Genomic DNA, 22066 nt, shown 5'->3' with positions numbered 1-22066 from the left:
TCGCAAAATACTGGGGGGCGCCGGAGCCTCCGGGACTGGAAGAGTGGAGGAGGGGGCTGGATCTCTATATGGCAGCCGAGAGAGTTACTTATAAGGCATGGGGTTGCCCCAAGAAATTCCGGAGAGTTTGGTCCAAGTGGCGCCACTATCACGGGCTAGATGGAGGGATATGAGGGATATAGATGTTAGGCATAGGTCAACACACGGAGAACGATTTACATTGCTAATACGGATGGGATGAGTCGAGATGAACGCGGGGGGGCCTGGCGACACTGGACATTTGAGGCTTCGAATGGTGACAGACTCTACTGGCATTGGTGGGTGGGGGGGGGGAACTGGAAGTGAACCTGCTGCTATTTGCGTGACTGCATTGTTTATGTATGTTTCTTTCACGTACTGTTTGGTTGGTTTTATTGGGGGGAGGGAAGGGTTAAATAAGAAAAAGTAGATACTCGAAACGCCCATTGGATGCTCACATTTGTTTATGCACTGGTATTTCCAGCGCCCTAAAGATATTTGCCGCCCGACCTCCGGGATGTGGGCTAAATGGCCGTGTGTTGCTCTACCGACTATGCGGTGTACTATTACTGATGACAGGACTGGAATACTGATTGATTACGGGTATCCTTCTGTGTGTCTGCAATAAAAATAAATAAAAATAAAAAGAATTTAATATGTATAAAGACCTCCATTAAAGAGGCTCACCTTATTGGAATAGATGACGCAACACCGCATGGCCTAGGGCTGAATCACTGTGTTGTGTCGATTCCAGGCAGGAGTGCTGCATGAACATGTGGGTGCTCTTAAATGTGGCAGCACGGCATATCGTCTCCAGTGGAATGCCTGCAAACGGAGTAGCTGAAGTGGACACTGCTCTTGTAGATGCGCTTTCGCTTTCTTTGTTAGGGGTTTGCCACTTTGCAAAGACAAAACTGTTGACGAAATCCATTGTGCTATTGTTGCTTTTGTCACTGCAGTCTCTTGTCGACCCTGACCAAAAGAGACAAGTAATTGATCTGTCTTGCGAACGTGCTTAGTTCAGTGGAGGTAAAACTTGAAAAACTGTTTAATGTCTAATGTATGGAGAGCCTGTTTAGCCGGTGTGGCTGGATTGGGGGAAAAGGTTCGGAGTATGACAGGTTCGTTGAGATGGAAGTGAGAAGGAACCTTTGGTATGAATTTTGGGGTTGTTATAAAAAGTACAAACTTGTCTGAGAAATGTAGAAAAGGCTATTGTATCATGAAGGCCTGTATCTCACTAACCCTTCTTGTACATGTAACAGAGAGCAACATTCCAAGTAAGAAACTTTAGGTCATCCTTATGAATGGGTTTGAAAGGCTGTTTCATAAATTGGGAGCGGACCAAGTTGAGATGCCATTCTGGAGGAGGAGCTTGCACCAGTGGGAAAGCTCAAAAGAACCCTTTAATGATTTGCTTTAGGAGTCTTGTTAAACAGAGAAACAGACAGTGTAGTGTCTGTATCATAAAATTGCAGCAAGGTGAACCTTGACAGATGCATAAACCAAACCTGATTTGGCCAGAGAAAGGAGATGAGGCAAAATCTGTTTTTTCACACCAATGAGAGAATCTTTTTCACTTTAGTTTGTAAGTCTTGTTTGTGCTTTCTGCTCATGCCTTGGATAGAATATCTCTGCACTCTTGACGGATGTCGAAGTGTTACAACTCATGGAAGATGACAAAGGATCATCCCTTGTGCAGCTGCTATATGGGAAGCAGGTGTAATTCTTTGAGTGGTGGGCTGAGTGATAGGTGCTGGAGTAAGAGTAGTCACAGGTTGTGGTGGTGGTGCCCCTAGTTGCTCCTCAGGAGGTTTTGGAAAACATTTCCTCTAGTCCATGAGCATAGCCTGAAGATGCTAGACGAAGGATCTGGGCACTTGTACATTATCCTGCATAGTTTGAGGATCAGGATAATATCCATAGGGTTCATAATGTCTCTGAAGATAATAATGTTGAAAATATTGTCTTTCATCATCATAATCGTCATCCTAGCACTTAACATGCAGCTCTGAAGGGCTGCCTCCTGTTCCAAAAGGGCCATCATCAACAGATTCCTCAAGGTCCAGTAAGTGGCTGGGAGGCAAAGGTGAGACCTTGCTAGTGGAAGGAACCTCAGGAAGTATCATCTTGGATATTTTTGCAATCTTAATCCTTGTCAAAAGTGGCATTGGAGGAGGAATGAAAGTATCTCATCTTGGTGTCATAGTCGACATTGTCAACAGATTTATTGTCGATGGGATCATAATTGGGGCGGCTGTCGTCGTTTTAGCCGTCGACGGTCTTGAGGACAAGACAGTGTTGATGGTGGTCACCGACAATCTCGCGGTCGATGGAGATGGTGCCTTTGGAAGGGATTTGACTGAGGATTTAAGCCTTGTCGACAGGTTGGAGGAGGCATGAGAGCAGTCTCCATCATTTATAGAAGGTGTAGAAGACACTGATAAGGCTGTCTCTGAGGAGAACTGTTTTTGTTTCTCCTTTTTCTTAAACGTCCTTAGCCTGATGAGAAGTTTTCAAGGATTTCCTGGTCTCCTCAGATGTTCCTTCATGGAACCTAGCTCTCTTCTGAAAACTAGAGGAGGTGTCACTGTCGTCCTCAGAAGATTTTCTTTGAGTTTCGGCCGTCTGAAGTCACAAGAGTTGCCTCACCTCCCAGTCCCTCAAAGCTTTTGAGGAGACAGTTGCACTCTTTTACCTTTCTTTTAATTTTGCAATCTTTATGTGGGTCATCCACATGTACCCATTTCTTCCCACAGGTCTTGCAGGGACGGAAAAGGCCTTTCCTGTCATACATTGTAGCAGTAGTAAGGTTTAGAAGCTTTCTGAAGAAAACTGAGCAGAGCTCGTCACACATGACGTGCGGTAAAAATCTGTGGGACTCAGCCTCTCTTGAGAGTGTTCTAGAGGGTGCTAACCCCTGATTGGTCATAGCTCAATTTTGGACTTTAAAAAAATGATGGCTTATTATACAGCTTCACTATGGTACCGTGGAACTCCCACTTCCACGACGGGGAATGATTCAAGTATGTGAAGCTATGAAGGATCCAATACTGGATAAACGAATGAAGGGCATGACAGATAGACCGATATTTCATTGATAGTGTGGGACAGACTGCTGTGCCCATGTGTTCCACTTATTTTGCTACCTAGTGTAGTACTGTTAGGCTTAAAGACTGGTTATGCCTCATTCCTTTTTTCCTGAAACCTATTTTGCATCCACCACATCTGCTGAGAAGCAGAACAGTATGCTACATCCTATAATATGTTAGCTGCTTGTTAAACCGTTCGAAAAAAAACTCCAGTTTCAATACGAAGTATCACTTCTATTGAGTCCTAGAAGCCATGACGTGTGTGTTTCCCGAAATACTTCATGCATGTGAATAAGTGCATCTATTTTAACCCCTCCGGTGCTCATGATGGCCCCTGGCCGTCATGAGTCACGGTGGGCGTGTGCGCACGACGGCTGGGGGCCATCCAAACCATGCCCAAGAATGGAATGTCCAGCACCGCGGCAGAATTTGCGCCGTAGCGAAGGTGTTAAAGCTACATCTTTCTTTATGTCCATCAATACTGCCACAGCTTTGTCTAATGGATCACTAGATGAAGGAAGTTTAAAATGTCTGCAAAACACCTTCTCAATCTTCTACTATATTCCAGACACTATCCATCACGAAGGTATACCTTTTGAGTTGAGTGTATTAGACATATGCTGACATTGATTCAAGTGCTCTTCAAAATTTCTTAAATCCTTCCAAATTCCTACTCCTTTGAGGTGCATCAACTCTCTTGCATGTGCTATTCTTTTCTGGAGTGATTCAATAAAAGTGGGAGTCACTGTTACTTTAAATTATTTTTATAGGATTCAATTGATATTGAGACTGGTAACGCAGTGGCTTCTACTGTATGGCCAATATATAGTGCATATGGCTGGGGTCAAACTGGGGTGGCGTGGTGAGCAAAAGAATGATGGATTAAACCCAGATCTTTGTGACTCGGTGAACGTTTTCAGCGTTCCATCTATCATTTTACCCTTTTGCTTTTGTCGCCCTAAGTGGGAAGGGTATGCCCAGATGTGGGTCCCGTGCTCACTGCACCAATGGATTCAAACTAGCCTGGCTAATGTGGGGCGATGCACCAAAACCGGTTCATAGATGCTTGTTTCTTGTCAATGGAGGACCTGGCTTGGCAGTTCGAGCTGGACTGTTTGCATATGGCTGGGTCCAAACGGGGGTGGCATGGTGAGCAATAGAATGATGGATTAAATCCAGATCTTTGTGACTGGGGTGAATATTTGGATTGTTCAGCGTTCCATCCATAATTTGTCTCTGTTGCTTATATAGTGCTGGCATTTGATGATGCAGAGGCAGAAATGCCTTTTTATACTGAGGGAAAAAGGTGCACTGTAAGTCTCCAATGTACTATGCATCAATAATGTGGCATAATGTGCCTTAGTCAGAGGATGCATTTGATCCACACCACCCTCCATTACCGACTGTGGTATTAAACATATTTGTAAATTTAACAATATATTCTGAAGGTTAAGACATTCTCTTTATTCTGATTGGTCTGAAACCCCTACTAAATTTAATATTAATATCATATAATTCCTATCTAGAAATCAAAATGTGTGGACATAACTGGAACACATTTCTCCTAAAAATGGATGAAAGGGTTGATGATGGAACTGTTTTTAAAGACATAAAATCATATATAGATGCTATGGACTTCTTCTACTAATTGATTTAATTTCCAAACCTTCTGAAATGCCAAGGCATATATGTATGGAACACTCTGGTGTTTGGACTGGGAGTTGAGGGTGAAGTACGAGTTACTTACCTTTGGTAACAATGTATCTGGTAGAGACGATTCTATCCGCAGATTCTTTAACCTAGGATTATCCCCAGGCGTGAGAATTTTCTTTTCTTTGCCACAGCAACTCTGCGCGCTGGGGGCGGTACCACGTGTCTTCGCCCTGACGTCGTCCGCGGGCGTGACGTCAGCAAGGTCACATAAGCCCCAGCCCGGCGCGCTGACGTCAGTTTTCTTCGGAGAACTTTTCCACGCCACAACGCGGAGCTATCACAAACAAAAACTGTGAGAATATGGGAACAGTGTGCAAAAAAATCATATAAACAGAAAAGGAAAAAGCAAAAGGCAAGGAACAGCACCATTCGGGAGAGTGCCAGGCACTGTGGCACCGAAAGTCATAGAAGGGTAGAGCAGAGCACAGCTACTGCAAAGCAACCCTGCAAGCAAATTCGACATCCTCCCTGGAGGCAGAACAGCATGTGAAAAATGACACAGCAGACTAAGAGGCATGCAACCACAGTCTATAAACAGTGAAGGACAACAAGGTCTTAACAGAAGAGCAACGACAAATTACCCCAGGACAACACTAGCAAGGAGAGGCGCATCCCCTGTAAAGAGCTACGGGACGAGGCACAGCCAAGAGACCCCAACTCAGTGGACTGCAGAGGAGTCCGATATTGCAAGCAATGAAAAAGGGAGAAGAGCATGAGTAGGCCCCACACTGGAAGACCAGGGTGCAGGGACGCAGAAGTACCCATGAACCCACCAACCAATCCCCAGAAAGGAAGGAGTGATCAAACAAACAGAACGAAGCATCCCACTAGGGAGGAAGTGAAAGAGGCCACTCGCAGAAGACAAAACCACTGGGAGGCAGGCGAGTGCAGAAGACCAAACTGAAGGTCCTCGCAGAACGGGGAGGAAGGGCGGGTCATGAAGGAATCTGCGGCTAGAACCGTCTCTACCAGATGCATCGCTACCAAAGGTAAGTAACTTGTACATCGCATAGAGACTACCAGCCGCAGATTCCTGAACGTAGAATAGATATGCTAGTCATATCCAGAAGGGAGGAGGGTCCGCAAGAGAGCCTCCCAGTAGGAAGAAACACAGGGCCCCAGCGGGGGATGTGTAATGGGGACAAGAAGGGCGGCCCAGCCCCCACCAAGAAGAATGAAGCAAGGACGAGGCAAAGGCAGGCCAGGACACCCCAAGCCCAGCCAAGGTACCAGGGACATCCGCCAGAAAGCCCCGGAGGGACAGACCACGGCAGAGGAGAACCAAGGAAGAAGAGAATCACCCCAAAACTCCAAGGAGAAGAGGTAGAAATGGAGGCAAAGTCCTCCACACGAAAACACACACAGTGAAGGGGACAGCTGAACCGGCCATAGCCTCGAGTCGGCGGACAAGGCAGGAACGGCTCTACAGTCAAGAAAGGCAGGCTTGAGAAGAAAGACGTAGTCTTGCAAGGTTCTAGCAGAACAAGAGGCAGGAGCACAAGGGCCCGCGCCAAGGCCCCCGGCCGTGTGTCAGAAAGAGCAGGCATGCGCAGCGGGCAAGTACAATGAGGCTGAGCGCCCAAACCAAGCCAAGCGCAAGACGAAGGCAAAGGCCAGGGGAATCCAGAACAACCCCTAAAGGGAGACCGTTCCGGACATAAACCGACCCATGAAAAGAAGTGGGACCAGCCAGAAGAGGAGAGGAGAAATACATAGGACGGACTAAAGCCGTCAACCAGAACACAGGACAATACCAGGAAAACCTATCCCCCCTGGAACACCAGACAGAGGACCAGGCCGAAACGCCGGACAAAAAAGGGCAGAAACACCAAAGCACAAAGCCGCAGATGGCATGCCAAAGCTGGTCCAGCGATGCAGCGGATACTGAAATGACAGAACCTGGAGCAGCGCAAGCTACGCCCAGACAAAGATCAAAGAAACCACACCAGCGGTTTACAGTGACGCCAGGAAAGGCGAGGAACCCGCAAAGGGGAATCCACACCCTCCCAGTGTAGGAAAAAGCTATACAATAGCTACAAGTACCCCACTTAGGGTGAGACATGTCCCAAAGGAAACGTGGGAACCACTCGGGGGGGGGGGGGGGGGGGGGAAATCCCGCATCAGAGGACAAGAACAGAAGGACCTGCGGTTAGAACCGCAGACGGCCTATCAATCAACCAAAAAATACACAGTTGCCAGGGGGGGCGCTGTACCAGCAGCCAACAGTAGAGAGGGGCCAACCCAGGGACCCTGAAGGCACAGCAAACCACACAGAACACACAGACGGTTTAATCAAAACACCAGATTCGAGGAAAAGGTGGGATAACGCCTCCCATCAAGCCCCGGGGGATCAACAAGCCAAGCTTACGGAGGGGGAGGATGGCGGAGCCCCGCAAGAAGATGTTGAATGGCGGAGACCACGTGGGTGTTAAACAAAAGTACCCCATCAAAGGGAAGGTCAAACAGACGCTTCCTAATATTTTCAGGAATAACACTATCTCGCAGCCACGCATGGCGACGGAGAGCCACAGAGCTGGCCATAGCGCGGCCGAGAGCATCAGCAACATCCAAGGCCGCATGGAGAATAAACGCGGCCAACTCCCGACCATCCAACACATGGTGCAGTAGATCAGCGCGGGCACCTTCGTGGGAGATGCCAGACAGAAGGGACTCCACAGAATCCCACAGGCTGGAGGTAGCCCTGGCCAACACATAAAGTGTGTTGAGCACTCGCAAAGCAGCACTGGAGGAAGCCAAGATGTTACACCCCCTTGTATCCAACCACTGGGCATCCCGTGACGGAGGAAACAACACCAAGGGCAAGGAAGGAAAAGCAGTCTGCATATAAGGGCCCTGAGTAGAAGGGTGGAAAGAAAGGGGGACTGGATCATACAGAGCAGGACGGTGGTGGTGTAGGAGCGGCTGAGGCACCGGATCACCCATGGCAGGACGCCCCAAGCCCCCAGAAGAGAGTTGTGGAGCAAAGCTTCGAATGGAAGAAGCAGCTCATGTCCACCGGAGCCTTGGTGGAGAACTTCCAATAGATGATCCATAGGGAATGGGGTGACGGGGTCACCCATCTGCAAAATGCCAGCGGCCATAAAAATAGCCTAAACAAAGGCTACACTGGCCTCCGTAGGGAGTCGCGGGGGAGAAAGCAATTCCTCCGTGGGAAACGGCTGTAAACTAAACCATCCGTCCCCGAGTCCAGCTGGAGAAATAAACGTACAGGCCCGGAATAGTGTAGGATCCACAGACGAGTGGGGGGCCTGAGGGGCTTTCGAGGAAGGCGGAGAAGCCGGCGGAGCAACCAACCACGAGCTGCGGAAGAGAAGGGTTCGAGGATTGAGGCAGCGGGAACAGCGAAGAGCCCTCCCTAGAAGCCTCCGGTGAAAAAGCAACGACGCGGCGTCCCGTCTCCGGAGAAGAAGAGACCAGGAGATGACAAACCTCCGGAGAGGAAGGAACTTCTAGAGAAGAGTCGAGGACCCGATGCCGGCACTGCACAATGGAGACCGCCACAGGCGCTGGTGCGACGTCGATCGGCGCCAGAGTGGACATCCACCACCAAGTGCTCCCTAGGAGAATGGGGCGGTGTCGGAGCCGGTTCGACTAAGGAACGGCGCCGAAAAAGCGCCGGCTCAACCTCACACGAAGCAGCCGCCTGCGTAGAGGACCAGGAGGTACTCGGGGTAAGCGCCTCGGCCCCGGCTTCCACCCGCGGCACCGCCAGGGCCGGGGAGTAAAGCCTTCGGTGCCGAAAAGGCGTCGGCTCTGCCTCTGGCGAGGCAGCTACCTGCCCAGAGGACCGAGGGGGATTCGGGGACGAGCCCTGAGTCCAGGTGATTTCGTGCGATGCCATAGGGAGCCCAGTAGAGATTTGCAGCGAGACAGGGACGCCGTGGGTTGAAGAGGGGAACCCAATAGGGCCGCACCTCAACGACCCCACAACCTAAAGCCGAACTCGGCGGCGGCGGGGTCGAAGCAGACGTCTCAGGAGGAGGGGGGCTAAAGAAGCCTGCAGAGCGGTAGCGTAGGCTTTCATTTGGGCGACAGGCAAGGGAGCACTTCCCGAGGGGAACCCGCGCCCTTCAACGAACAAGGACAAGGTCTCGGAGACAAGCTGCATGACCTACCAGCGGGCGATCAACGCCCTTGGAGCCGTGGCGAAGGGCGATGCCGCAGTCGGAATCAGCGGCTCCTGGCTTCTGAGGTAGGGGACGGACGCTGGGACGACACCGACCTGGACAAGTGTGCCGACAGAAATTTCATCCAGAGCTCCCGCCGGGACTTTGGTTTGAGGTGCTGACAAACGTCGCAGTTCGTGGAGTTATGGTGCTCGCCAAAACCCCACATGCGGATAGGGTGAGGGTCCGTTGCCAACATCTGACGTGCACAAAAAGTACACGTCCTGAAGCCCGAAGGCATTCGCACACTGTTCCTCAAAGCTAAGCGTGAAAAGAAGGCCTGAAAACAGGCCAGGACAGGATCCGGATCCGCGTTGCACTCGGAAAAGAGAAAAAAACGACGTTGGTGCGCCGGTGTGGGTAGGGTAAAAAGATTAAAGCATACAACAGAAACCTTGTCGCCACAGTAGAGAGGGGCCAACCCAGGGACCCTGAAGGCACAGCAAACCACACAGAACACACAGACGGTTTAATCAAAACACCAGATTCCAGGAAAAGGTGGGATAACGCCTCCCATCAAGCCCCGGGGGATCAACAAGCCAAGCTTACGGAGGGGGAGGATGGCGGAGCCCCGCAAGAAGATGTTGAATGGCGGAGACCACGTGGGTGTTAAACAAAAGTACCCCATCAAAGGGAAGGTCAAACAGACGCTTCCTAATATTTTCAGGAATAACACTATCTCGCAGCCACGCATGGCGACGGAGAGCCACAGAGCTGGCCATAGCGCGGCCGAGAGCATCAGCAACATCCAAGGCCGCATGGAGAATAAACGCGGCCAACTCCCGACCATCCAACACATGGTGCAGTAGATCAGCGCGGGCACCTTCGTGGGAGATGCCAGACAGAAGGGACTCCACAGAATCCCACAGGCTGGAGGTAGCCCTGGCCAACACATAAAGTGTGTTGAGCACTCGCAAAGCAGCACTGGAGGAAGCCAAGATGTTACACCCCCTTGTATCCAACCACTGGGCATCCCGTGACGGAGGAAACAACACCAAGGGCAAGGAAGGAAAAGCAGTCTGCATATAAGGGCCCTGAGTAGAAGGGTGGAAAGAAAGGGGGACTGGATCATACAGAGCAGGACGGTGGTGGTGTAGGAGCGGCTGAGGCACCGGATCACCCATGGCAGGACGCCCCAAGCCCCCAGAAGAGAGTTGTGGAGCAAAGCTTCGAATGGAAGAAGCAGCTCATGTCCACCGGAGCCTTGGTGGAGAACTTCCAATAGATGATCCATAGGGAATGGGGTGACGGGGTCACCCATCTGCAAAATGCCAGCGGCCATAAAAATAGCCTAAACAAAGGCTACACTGGCCTCCGTAGGGAGTCGCGGGGGAGAAAGCAATTCCTCCGTGGGAAACGGCTGTAAACTAAACCATCCGTCCCCGAGTCCAGCTGGAGAAATAAACGTACAGGCCCGGAATAGTGTAGGATCCACAGACGAGTGGGGGGCCTGAGGGGCTTTCGAGGAAGGCGGAGAAGCCGGCGGAGCAACCAACCACGAGCTGCGGAAGAGAAGGGTTCGAGGATTGAGGCCGCGGGAACAGCGAAGAGCCCTCCCTAGAAGCCTCCGGTGAAAAAGCAACGACGCGGCGTCCCGTCTCCGGAGAAGAAGAGACCAGGAGATGACAAACCTCCGGAGAGGAAGGAACTTCTAGAGAAGAGTCGAGGACCCGATGCCGGCACTGCACAATGGAGACCGCCACAGGCGCTGGTGCGACGTCGATCGGCGCCAGAGTGGACATCCACCACCAAGTGCTCCCTAGGAGAATGGGGCGGTGTCGGAGCCGGTTCGACTAAGGAACGGCGCCGAAAAAGCGCTGGCTCAACCTCACACGAAGCAGCCGCCTGCGTAGAGGACCAGGAGGTACTCGGGGTAAGCGCCTCGGCCCCGGCTTCCACCCGCGGCACCGCCAGGGCCGGGGAGTAAAGCCTTCGGTGCCGAAAAGGCGTCGGCTCTGCCTCTGGCGAGGCAGCTACCTGCCCAGAGGACCGAGGGGGATTCGGGGACGAGCCCTGAGTCCAGGTGATTTCGTGCGATGCCATAGGGAGCCCAGTAGAGATTTGCAGCGAGACAGGGACGCCGTGGGTTGAAGAGGGGAACCCAATAGGGCCGCACCTCAACGACCCCACAACCTAAAGCCGAACTCGGCGGCGGCGGGGTCGAAGCAGACGTCTCAGGAGGAGGGGGGCTAAAGAAGCCTGCAGAGCGGTAGCGTAGGCTTTCATTTGGGTGACAGGCAAGGGAGCACTTCCCGAGGGGAACCCGCGCCCTTCAACGAACAAGGACAAGGTCTCGGAGACAAGCTGCATGACCTACCAGCGGGCGATCAACGCCCTTGGAGCCGTGGCGAAGGGCGATGCCGCAGTCGGAATCAGCGGCTCCTGGCTTCTGAGGTAGGGGACGGACGCTGGGACGACACCGACCTGGACAAGTGTGCCGACAGAAATTTCATCCAGAGCTCCCGCCGGGACTTTGGTTTGAGGTGCTGACAAACGTCGCAGTTCGTGGAGTTATGGTGCTCGCCAAAACCCCACATGCGGATAGGGTGAGGGTCCGTTGCCAACATCTGACGTGCACAAAAAGTACACGTCCTGAAGCCCGAAGGCATTCGCACACTGTTCCTCAAAGCTAAGCGTGAAAAGAAGGCCTGAAAACAGGCCAGGACAGGATCCGGATCCGCGTTGCACTCGGAAAAGAGAAAAAAACGACGTTGGTGCGCCGGTGTGGGTAGGGTAAAAAGATTAAAGCATACAACAGAAACCTTGTAAGATACCACAATTTCCTAATAGCTACCAAAATAAGACTATTTTCATGTTTCTATTACACATTTCTAGATGTGAATAAATCTGTGGACATTAATGCACTAAACACAGAACCCAAAAATCAGTTACTGCAGTGACACTAGGCCTTTGTAAAGTTATTTTTCCCACAATGATGACAGCTGTTTTCTGTGACATTATTCTTCAGCAGAACCTTTTTGTGTTAAATTAAGATAGATTTAACTTCCATTACAATTCTCTTGCAAATTGATTTGCAAAATGTACTTTGTACTTCTCTAGTCATCAACTTTTATGAATGAATAACTCACTGATCATTAAACATGTTTTGTTAATGTATTTGCATTTTAAAACCTCAAAGCAACCAGTGGACTGACCTGAATTTTGTGTTAAGTGTGATAATTAAACTCGTATGACGATCCTAGCTTTGTTTCACCTGCAAGTCCCTGGGTAAATAAACAATGACATCCCTCAATGAAGAAATACTTCTTGTGGTTCTTTACGCTGCAGATAAGCACACATGGAGCTAGCAACATTGGAAATTAATCTAAAACATTAACCTTCTGTAATGCTACATATTAATGCTTAAGAGCGTTTCAATTTCCTGTTATGGAAATGTGTCTGTGAATGCATACATATTTGCTGCTTCTTGATTTTCATCCAATAAACTTAGGTGGTCATTTAATTACAAACAGTAGACAGTATTTTCTATGTGATGCTGATCAGTTTGCAGTTTATTCATGATGCATGTAGTTACTACACACACAGAACAAATAATACCATTATTTCATGGAGCCACTACAAACTATCAGCAGCACTTCTATTATAATCCCGCATCAGAGGACAAGAACAGAAGGACCTGCGGTTAGAACCGCAGACGGCCTATCAATCAACCAAAAAATACACAGTTGCCGGGGGGGGGCGATGTACCAGCAGCCAATAGTAGAGAGGGGCCAACCCAGGGACCCTGAAGGCACAGCAAACCACACAGAACACACAGACGGTTTAATCAAAACACCAGATTCCAGGAAAAGGTGGGATAGCGCCTCCCATCAAGCCCCGGGGGATCAACAAGCCAAGCTTACGGAGGGGGAGGATGGCGGAGCCCCGCAAGAAGATGTTGAATGGCGGAGACCACGTGGGTGTTAAACAAAAGTACCCCATCAAAGGGAAGGTCAACCAGACGCTTCCTAATATTTTCAGGAATAACACTATCTCGCAGCCACGCATGGCGACGGAGAGCCACAGAGCTGGCCATAGCGCGGCCGAGAGCATCAGCAACATCCAAGGCCGCATGGAGAATAAACGCGGCCAACTCCCGACCATCCAACACATGGTGCAGTAGATCAGCGCGGGCACCTTCGTGGGAGATGCCAGACAGAAGGGACTCTACAGAATCCCACAGGCTGGAGGTAGCCCTGGCCAACACACAAAGTGTGTTGAGCACTCGCAAAGCAGCACTGGAGGAAGCCAAGATGTTACACCCCCTTGTATCCAACCACTGGGCATCCCGTGATGGAGGAAACAACACCAAGGGCAAGGAAGGAAAAGCAGTCTGCATATAAGGGCCCTGAGTAGAAGGGTGGAAAGAAAGGGGGACTGGATCATACAGAGCAGGACGGTGGTGGTGTAGGAGCGGCTGAGGCACCGGATCACCCATGGCAGGACGCCCCAAGCCCCCAGAAGAGAGTGGTGGAGCAAAGCTTCGAATGGAAGAAGCAGCTCATGTCCACCGGAGCCTTGGTGGAGAACTTCCAATAGATGATCCATAGGGAATGGGGTGACGGGGTCACCCATCTGCAAAATGCCAGCGGCCATAAAAATAGCCCAAACAAAGGCTACACTGGCCTCCGTAGGGAGTCGCGGGGGAGAAAGCAATTCCTCCGTGGGAAACGGCTGTAAACTAAACCATCCGTCCCAGAGTCCAGCTGGAGAAATAAACGTACAGGCCCGGAATAGTGTAGGATCCACAGACGAGTGGGGGGGCCTGAGGGGCTTTCGAGGAAGGCGGAGAAGCCGGCGGAGCAACCAACCACGAGCTGCGGAAGAGAAGGGTTCGAGGATTGAGGCCGCGGGAACAGCGAAGAGCCCTCCCTAGAAGCCTCCGGTGAAAAAGCAACGACGCGGCGTCCCGTCTCCGGAGAAGAAGAGACCAGGAGATGACAAACCTCCGGAGAGGAAGGAACTTCTAGAGAAGAGTCGAGGATCCGACGCCGGCACTGCGCAATGGAGACCGCCACAGGCGCTGGTGCGACGTCGATCGGCGCCGGAGTGGACATCCACCACCAAGTGCTCCCTAGGAGAATGGGGCGGTGTCGGAGCCGGTTCGACTAAGGAACGGCGCCGAAAAAGCGCCGGCTCAACCTCACACGAAGCAGCCGCCTGCGTAGAGGACCAGGAGGGACTCGGGGTAAGCGCCTCGGCCCCAGCTTCCACCCGCGGCACCGCCAGGGCCGGGGAGTAAAGCCTTCGGTGCCGAAAAGGCGTCGGCTCTGCCTCTGGCGAGGCAGCTACCTGCCCAGAGGACCGAGGGGGATTCGGGGACGAGCCCTGAGTCCAGGTGATTTCGTGCGATGCCATAGGGAGCCCAGTAGAGATTTGCAGCGAGACAGGGACGCCGTGGGTTGAAGAGGGGAACCCAATAGGGCCGCACCTCGACGACCCCACAACCTGAAGCCGAACTCGTCGGCGCCGGGGTCGAAGCAGACGTCTCAGGAGGAGGGGGGCTAAAGAAGCCTGCAGAGCGGTAGCGTAGGCTTTCATTTGGGCGACAGGCGAGGGAGCACTTCCCGAGGGGAACCCGTGCCCTTCAACGAACAAGGACAAGGTCTCGGAGACAAGCTGCATGACCTACCAGCGGGCGATCAATGCCCTTGGGGCCGTGGCGAAGGGCGATGCCGCAGTCGGAATCAGCGGCTCCTGGCTTCTGAGGTAGGGGACGGACGCTGGGACGACACCGACCTGGACAAGTGGGCCGACAGCAATTTCATCCAGAGCTCCCGCCGGGACTTTGGTTTGAGGTGCTGACAAACGTCGCAGTTCGTGGAGTCATGGTGCTCGCCAAAACACCACAAGCGGATAGGGTGAGGGTCCGTTGCCAACATCTGACGTGCACAAAAAGTACACGTCCTGAAGCCCGAAGGCATTCGCACACTGTTCCTCAAAGCTAAGCGTGAAAAGAAGGCCTGAAAACAGGCCAGGACAGGATCCGGATCCGCGTTGCACTCGGAAAAGAGAAAAAACCGACGTTGGTGCGCCGGTGTGGGTAGGGTAAAAAGATTAAAGCATACAACAGAAACCTTGTAAGATACCACAATTTCCTAATAGCTACCAAAATAAGACTATTTTCATGTTTCTATTACACATTTCTAGATGTGAATAAATCTGTGGACATTAATGCACTAAACACAGAACCCAAAAATCAGTTACTGCAGTGACACTAGGCCTTTGTAAAGTTATTTTTCCCACAATGATGACAGCTGTTTTCTGTGACATTATTCTTCAGCAGAACCTTTTTGTGTTAAATTAAGATAGATTTAACTTCCATTACAATTCTCTTGCAAATTGATTTGCAAAATGTACTTTGTACTTCTCTAGTCATCAACTTTTATGAATGAATAACTCACTGATCATTAAACATGTTTTGTTAATGTATTTGCATTTTAAAACCTCAAAGCAACCAGTGGACTGACCTGAATTTTGTGTTAAGTGTGATAATTAACAAACTCGTATGACGATCCTAGCTTTGTTTCACCTGCAAGTCCCTGGGTAAATAAACAATGACATCCCTCAATGAAGAAATACTTCTTGTGGTTCTTTACGCTGCAGATAAGCACACATGGAGCTAGCAACATTGGAAATTAATCTAAAACATTAACCTTCTGTAATGCTACATATTAATGCTTAAGAGCGTTTCAATTTCCTGTTATGGAAATGTGTCTGTGAATGCATACATATTTGCTGCTTCTTGATTTTCATCCAATAAACTTAGGTGGTCATTTAATTACAAACATTAGACAGTATTTTCTATGTGATGCTGATCAGTTTGCAGTTTATTCATGATGCATGTAGTTACTACACACACAGAACAAATAATACCATTAATTCATGGAGCCACTACAAACTATCAGCAGCAACCACTTCTATTATAATGTTGCTTTTGAATCTCCAGTGATACTAACCCATTGTCCGGCGATTCCGTTTGTAAGAGGATACTATTGGTCTTGTTGTCTATCACGATGTTCGTGATGTCTCCTCCATAAAAACTTGAGCGTGGTGTGCTTACGCAGCTAGAAATAGCAGAGTTCATGGCAGATGACTGGTTAGATCCTGGGATGTTCATGGGAGATGGGGCCAAGGACCTCTGCTTCACCACCTGGTTAACATTCCGCACAGTCTCAAAGACGCGCTTCTGATGACCACAGCTAAAATAAAAAGATACACATTAATTGCTACACACCACAAATATTCAAGAGAATATATTCCAAAATATATTAGAAAAGAAAGTACATGTTCATAAGAAAGCTATTTGTTCCTCAGGGGAATACACTGACAGCCAAGAAGAGAGTTAAGACTTGAACCATGTGTAGTACAACACAGAGCAGATTTGTGCTGACAGCACAGAAAGGTAACCTCACACAAATCAATTATCTCCTTGTCAACTCCAGGAGCAATTGGTTATTCTCCCTTCATTACCCTAAAAAGCTGCATACTACACCCAACCATAGTTATGTAACTATTCAGAGACTACTGTTTCTCCTAATGGCAACATCAGATAACGGAGGACTTTGGAGTGGGTCATTACAGTCAGTTCAATGTGATAGTCAGTTAAATTTGTGCATAAGAAGCACTTGGACTTTGAAACTCAAAGTGCATAAACACTAGACCCGAAATAAAGCAAACCAGCCTTCTTTTAGATGGTTCGAGCTGGGCATCTTAAGAAGAGTTTGAAGAAAACAACAAATTGGTTCATTGTAGAACATAATTCTTACACACATTGGCTAAAAACAGAGGTCCTGAAAGGGCACTAATGAAACTTTCCAATGTTCTTTTGGTGTGCTAGGCAATCTTTAGCCTTCTGAAAAGGGGTGCTTGTTCTCACTGTAGGTCAATCCTGAAACAATTGTGACAAAAACAGTGGCTTTCACAGCACAATGTTCATTAAAAACTAGGTAAAGTGGTGTATGTACTAAAAGCAGTTAAAATCTGGTTATAAAAGTCAAATACCCTACCATTTTTCAAACATATATGGGATCTGTTCATATTTTGGCTTTCCATTCTGCCTCTCTCCATTAACTGACAGCCAAACGTTAAGAATGATAATCTTCTTGGAAGAGGGATGAATAGAAATCAAACGTTAAACAAATGTTGCAGTCACAAGTGGTTGACAGCAGAGCTAGACTAATGCTATAGTTCATAAAATAAACCTACTGCTCAATTACATAATGACATACAGCAGACAGGTTATCACAGAACATACAGAATCGAGGCACAAATGAGGATGCATCATTAATATGCTATGAATAGGTAGAAGGCTACCAATCTATAGGAGTGAAAGGGGGAATTTAGGTAAGGCCGCCCCCCACTCAACCAAATAACAACAATAGAGGGCCTCACCTTAATTGCACCAACATAAATGAACACGATCTCAGGATTTGATAACAATTTTTATCTAAAACCCCTTGGTGTGTTAATTAACACTACTCTCCTAGGTCACGGTGCATTTTCTTACTTTAAAAACGTCACACATGGTCTAATCTCACTCATACAAAATGTAGTGAACAAAGAGAGAGTACCTCACGGTAGCAGCACCCGAGGGGGTTACTGGCTGATGATTGCCAGTTTACCCACTTCTCATCATCGGCTGCGCTCTCTTTGTTGTGTGTGAAAAAAGAAAAAATGTGTTCCCTTTTTTTTTCCTCACAATAATCGTGTAGTGAAGCAATAGTGAACATAGCCAATATGTCCACTATTTACAAACTGTGTATGTGCCCTAAGAACCCCCTTGAAAACCAGTGCAACTGGTTCTCACTTTTAAAACCTGGCAAGGCTTGCTGGCCATCCAACTTTATACCAATGCTGCAAGACCTCCCAATTAAAAATGGTTACCAATATACCATAGTTATTTTCTCGTTGCCAACATGTTTCGTTGCTAATTATTCCAGCAACTTCATCAGGGCTGTTAGGGGTTCTGTATTCTCAGTCTTCACTCAAGACCCGTAGTGACATTAAAAACAAGAACCAGCAGTAAATATACGTTCGCCCTCTCCAAAATCGTTTCAGTAACTGTAACACATCACATGTGATCTACAAGCTGATGTGCAGTTGTGGTCTGTATTATATTGGACTTACCTCCCGGAAGGTTAAAGTCCGTATACAAGAACATCTCAGCACAATAAAGGCAAAGAAACTGACTACACGTCTAGTGCAACACATCAGTGAGAAGGGACATGACCCAGGAGATTTGAAATGGACCGTCCTAGAGACAGTGGTGGGCGACACACACTTTTTGGAAGCAATATTAGAAAGAAAAGAGGCTAACTGGATTTTTTCGGAAAAAGCGGATCAGGAGGGACTTAATTAATGTATTGAATGGAACAAAGTGAGCAGGCGTTAAGAGGGTTGGGTTCATGTATGGGGACCAAATGAGAGGTGACTAATGGGCATCTACTCTATGACTCTTTAATCTTTGATCTCACTGGAGTACTCCTTTACCCTCTTAGTGTGAGGTTCTCGGTATTGCCCCTTGAAATAATAACGTTTTAACTTATTTGACATGGGCGATAATTGTCCTGAGAGGGGCTAAATACATTAGAAATGTGGCTGGGCAGTTGCCCCTTTCCTCCCGTGCTGCTGCTGAATTACAAGCCTGGACATTGCTGGGTACATGAGAGAGTGATGGTCCTTTTCTCCTGTAGGTGCAGGTGTGCCTCTCTGTGCGATGGTATACATAACGCTGGGCTTTATGAAGGTTTGCAGTCGTTTGTATTAATTGAAGTGGTTGCATTTCAATTGAGAGATGTCTGCCATTGGTGTATTATAATGGCACAGCATCGACTCGGAGGTACTCTCTAACCATTGGCACTAATGAGAGCGGCTGCTAGGTCTGTTAGGGTAACTCCCAATATAGGTCTTTTAAAGTATTCCATGCGGTTCTTTCTGAGTCCTTGTTTGCATAAAATATTTTTTGACGTTTTTTAGTTTTATATTTAGCCAAAATCAGGCGATATGTGGTTTATGTTACTTTCAATTAACTTTATTCACAAACTCAGGTCGGTACCTGATTATGAACCCACCCCGTTCCTAGATTGCCACCACAGGTTGTGGTGACGCTACGCAGACGCCAGTGGCTGGCGCGGGGGATTGGCGTGGTTTGTGCCTCAGTAGAATCCCACGGCGGTACGAGCATGAAGAGGGAGCTCTATACGCGCCGGAGGGACGCGACACCGGTAAGAACTTGCGATTTGGTGCGACCGCATGTGAGATAGGTACGAGGCTTGTAAATTGCAGGTTGGAGCTCTGTGCTGAGACCGTGGAGAGCCTTCTCTTGCTTTTTTTAAAAAAATGCTGGTTACGACATGTAAAGACTCGAATGCCTGAAACACCGGTGGGGAGCAGCCATTGGGTTTCGAGGCGTTTGTAGACATCAGCGAGGAAGTGCTCGCCTTTGATAAGGGGAGTTATGTCAAAAGGACATGTGGATAAGGGTTGAAGTGTTCAGCCTATATGGTTTGGATTGACTCTTCGCATTTTACCTATTTCGTAGGGGGGCTAGACACTGAATAAGCCACTGGAGGACACGTGATCTTGTGACACGGCGTCCAGCATTTTGATGGTTGTAGGTATGCAGTAACTTGGCAACCATCAGGTAATGAATGTGTTGTATAAACAGTTTGTGTGTTGATCAATCATGTTTTCAATCAAGCCCTTTGGAGGGGGCGAACGTATATTTACTGCTGGTTCTTGTTTTTAATGTCACTACAGGTCTTGAATGAAGACTGAGAATACAGAACCCCTAACAGCCTGATGACGTTGCTGGAATAATTAGCAATGAAACATGTTGGCAACGAGAAAATAACTATGGTATATTGGTAGCCATTTTTAATTGGGAGGTCTTGCAGCATTGGAATAAAGTTGGATGGCCAGCAAGCCTTACCAGGTTTTAAAAGCGAGAACCAATTGCACTGGTTTTTCACGGGGGTTCTTGGTGCACATACACCGTTTGTAAATAGTGGACATATTGGCTACGTTCACTATTTCTTCACTACACGATTATTGTGGGGGAAAAAAAAGGAACACATTTTTCCTTTTTTCACACACAACAAAGAGAGAGCAGCCGATGATGAGAAGTGGGTAAACTGGCAATCATCAGCCAGTAACCCCTTCGGGTGCTGCTACTGTGAGGTACTCTCTCTTTGTTCACTACATTTTGTATGAGTGAGATTAGACCTGGTGTGACGTCTTTAAAGTAAGAAAATGCACCGTGACCTAGGAGAGTAGTGTTAATCAACACACCAAGGGGTTTTAGATAAAAATTATTATCAAATCCTGAGATCGTGTTAATTTATGTTGGTGCAATTAAGGTGAGGCCCTCTATTGTTGTTAATAAGTAGAAGGCTGCCAAATGACAAAAATGCCCACAATTCTCAAGAAATTCTTGCAATACTTTAAGGACAGCGGAGGCAGTACTGCCAAATTGGTTACTAGGTATCAAAATCGAGTCGTATTAAATGACATCAGTGCCTCCAAATTCTGGAATTCATTTCTAGTTAATTTAATGGAACATGGCAAGGTGGTGGATACCAAAATGGCTACACCATTGGCGCTCCTACCTTGAGTTGAAGATGAGGCTCTACTATAGAAATCCTGGTAAGTACTAAAGAAAAGCAAGCGGTAAGGCATATTTCCTGGAACATAATGCTATGGCACACCAATATTACTAAAAAAAAGTATGCCCCCTCACCCAGCTTGCACAACAGGCCTGTGATATTCCAAGGCAGCCCAGCCTACTACTTTGACAGACATCATGTAATTCTGGTATTTTCAAAACAACTCAATACGAATCTTGTGCACAGTCACTTATCTGCCTTCACAAGTTTCTCTACACGCTCTACTTGTTAAACTATCCTACTAGTCTTCTATGTCTTACCAGGAAGCAATAAAATCAGTTTTATTTATTACTTCATTGTATGTCATCCTGACTGCTGCCTCGTAATCCTCTCTTTCGCTGAGGGCCACACCCTATTTAGTAGTTGTTCCGTTCGACTGCTTTCTAGAGTATGTGACTGTGGTGTCTCCTATTCGCTCCATCTCCTCTGAAAATCCATAAACTGAGCATAAAAGACAACCTACATACACAGAAACAAGATATTCACTAATTCCTTGATAGCATAATTACTACTTCTGTATGTTACAAAGCAAGTCTGGCATAGGGCACTTTCAGCCAGCAAATTCTGCTTTTAATTTTACTATGATAACCCAAAAAGTGATGGGTAGAATACTTGGATTAATAAAAGCCACTTTCAATTACTTGGAGCCGTATTCCAATCCATTATTTTTCCCCAATATGAAGCTCAAGGCAAAGACCATCTGTATTTCAATAAATGTTCTGAAATCAGAGTCATACTCATTTTTCCAAGTACTGCTTAGTTTAAGTATCTTTATTCACTAGCAGATGATTCTACGGATTTTTTAGGTCTCGCATAGGCAGCGCATGCGCTGCCTCTACGAGGCATCAAGTAATTAGTATGTAGGGGTGAAGCTCTGCCTATTTCCTGTCATTTCTATTGCTGCTTGCCATTAGGTTAACTTAACCATTGCTCTTGGTAGCTGGTTTTTAATTGGATATTGATGCGATGCGATACTTCCGTTTAGACCGGAAGCAGCAGCGCCTAACTACTGTGCTCGTACGCGCTCTAAGCGCAATAATACATTGTCCGATTTTCGGTGCGCACAATCTTCTTTTAGGCGGCCGGCCACGCGTGCTTTCACTTTCGATGCTGGCAGGATACTTGCGACTTCTCGCAGAGCACCGTGCCCGACTCTCTCGCAGCAGCCGTTTCCCACTCGTTAATCTCAGCAACGCCATGGAAACGCTGTCGCTCTAGCCACTTTCCGCCTCTTTGGCATGGCTGATAGCAGTGGGCGGGCCTGAGGTGCTAGCGTCACTTGGAAGATGGTGACGCCCATTGTTGTGGTGCGGACAGGAGCAGTGCGATGATTGCTGAAGGCTGCTTGGGGCACAGAGCATCAGGCAATTGGCAGTAATATGTTTGCATG

The 22066-nt window shown here is 48.3% G+C and overlaps 1 protein-coding gene across 5 annotated transcripts in view; it reads right to left on the bottom strand.

The window, feature by feature from the left end:
• Positions 1 to 22066, bottom strand: part of TRAK1 (trafficking kinesin protein 1) — a 376613-nt gene that overhangs the window by 92062 nt on the left and 262485 nt on the right. For all 5 annotated transcript variants that reach the window (XM_078663533.1, XM_078663532.1, XM_078663534.1 and 2 more), the window contains exon 12: positions 15970 to 16212. In XM_078663533.1, the coding sequence (XP_078519659.1) occupies positions 15970 to 16212 (243 nt within the window). The remainder of the gene's footprint in view (positions 1 to 15969; positions 16213 to 22066) is intronic.

The sequence above is a fragment of the Lissotriton helveticus genome, chromosome 10 (assembly GCF_964261635.1).
Source record: "Lissotriton helveticus chromosome 10, aLisHel1.1, whole genome shotgun sequence".
Lineage (NCBI taxonomy): Eukaryota > Metazoa > Chordata > Amphibia > Caudata > Salamandridae > Lissotriton > Lissotriton helveticus.
The sequence above is the reverse complement of the archived record's forward strand: the minus strand, read 5'-3'. Positions and strand labels throughout refer to the sequence as shown.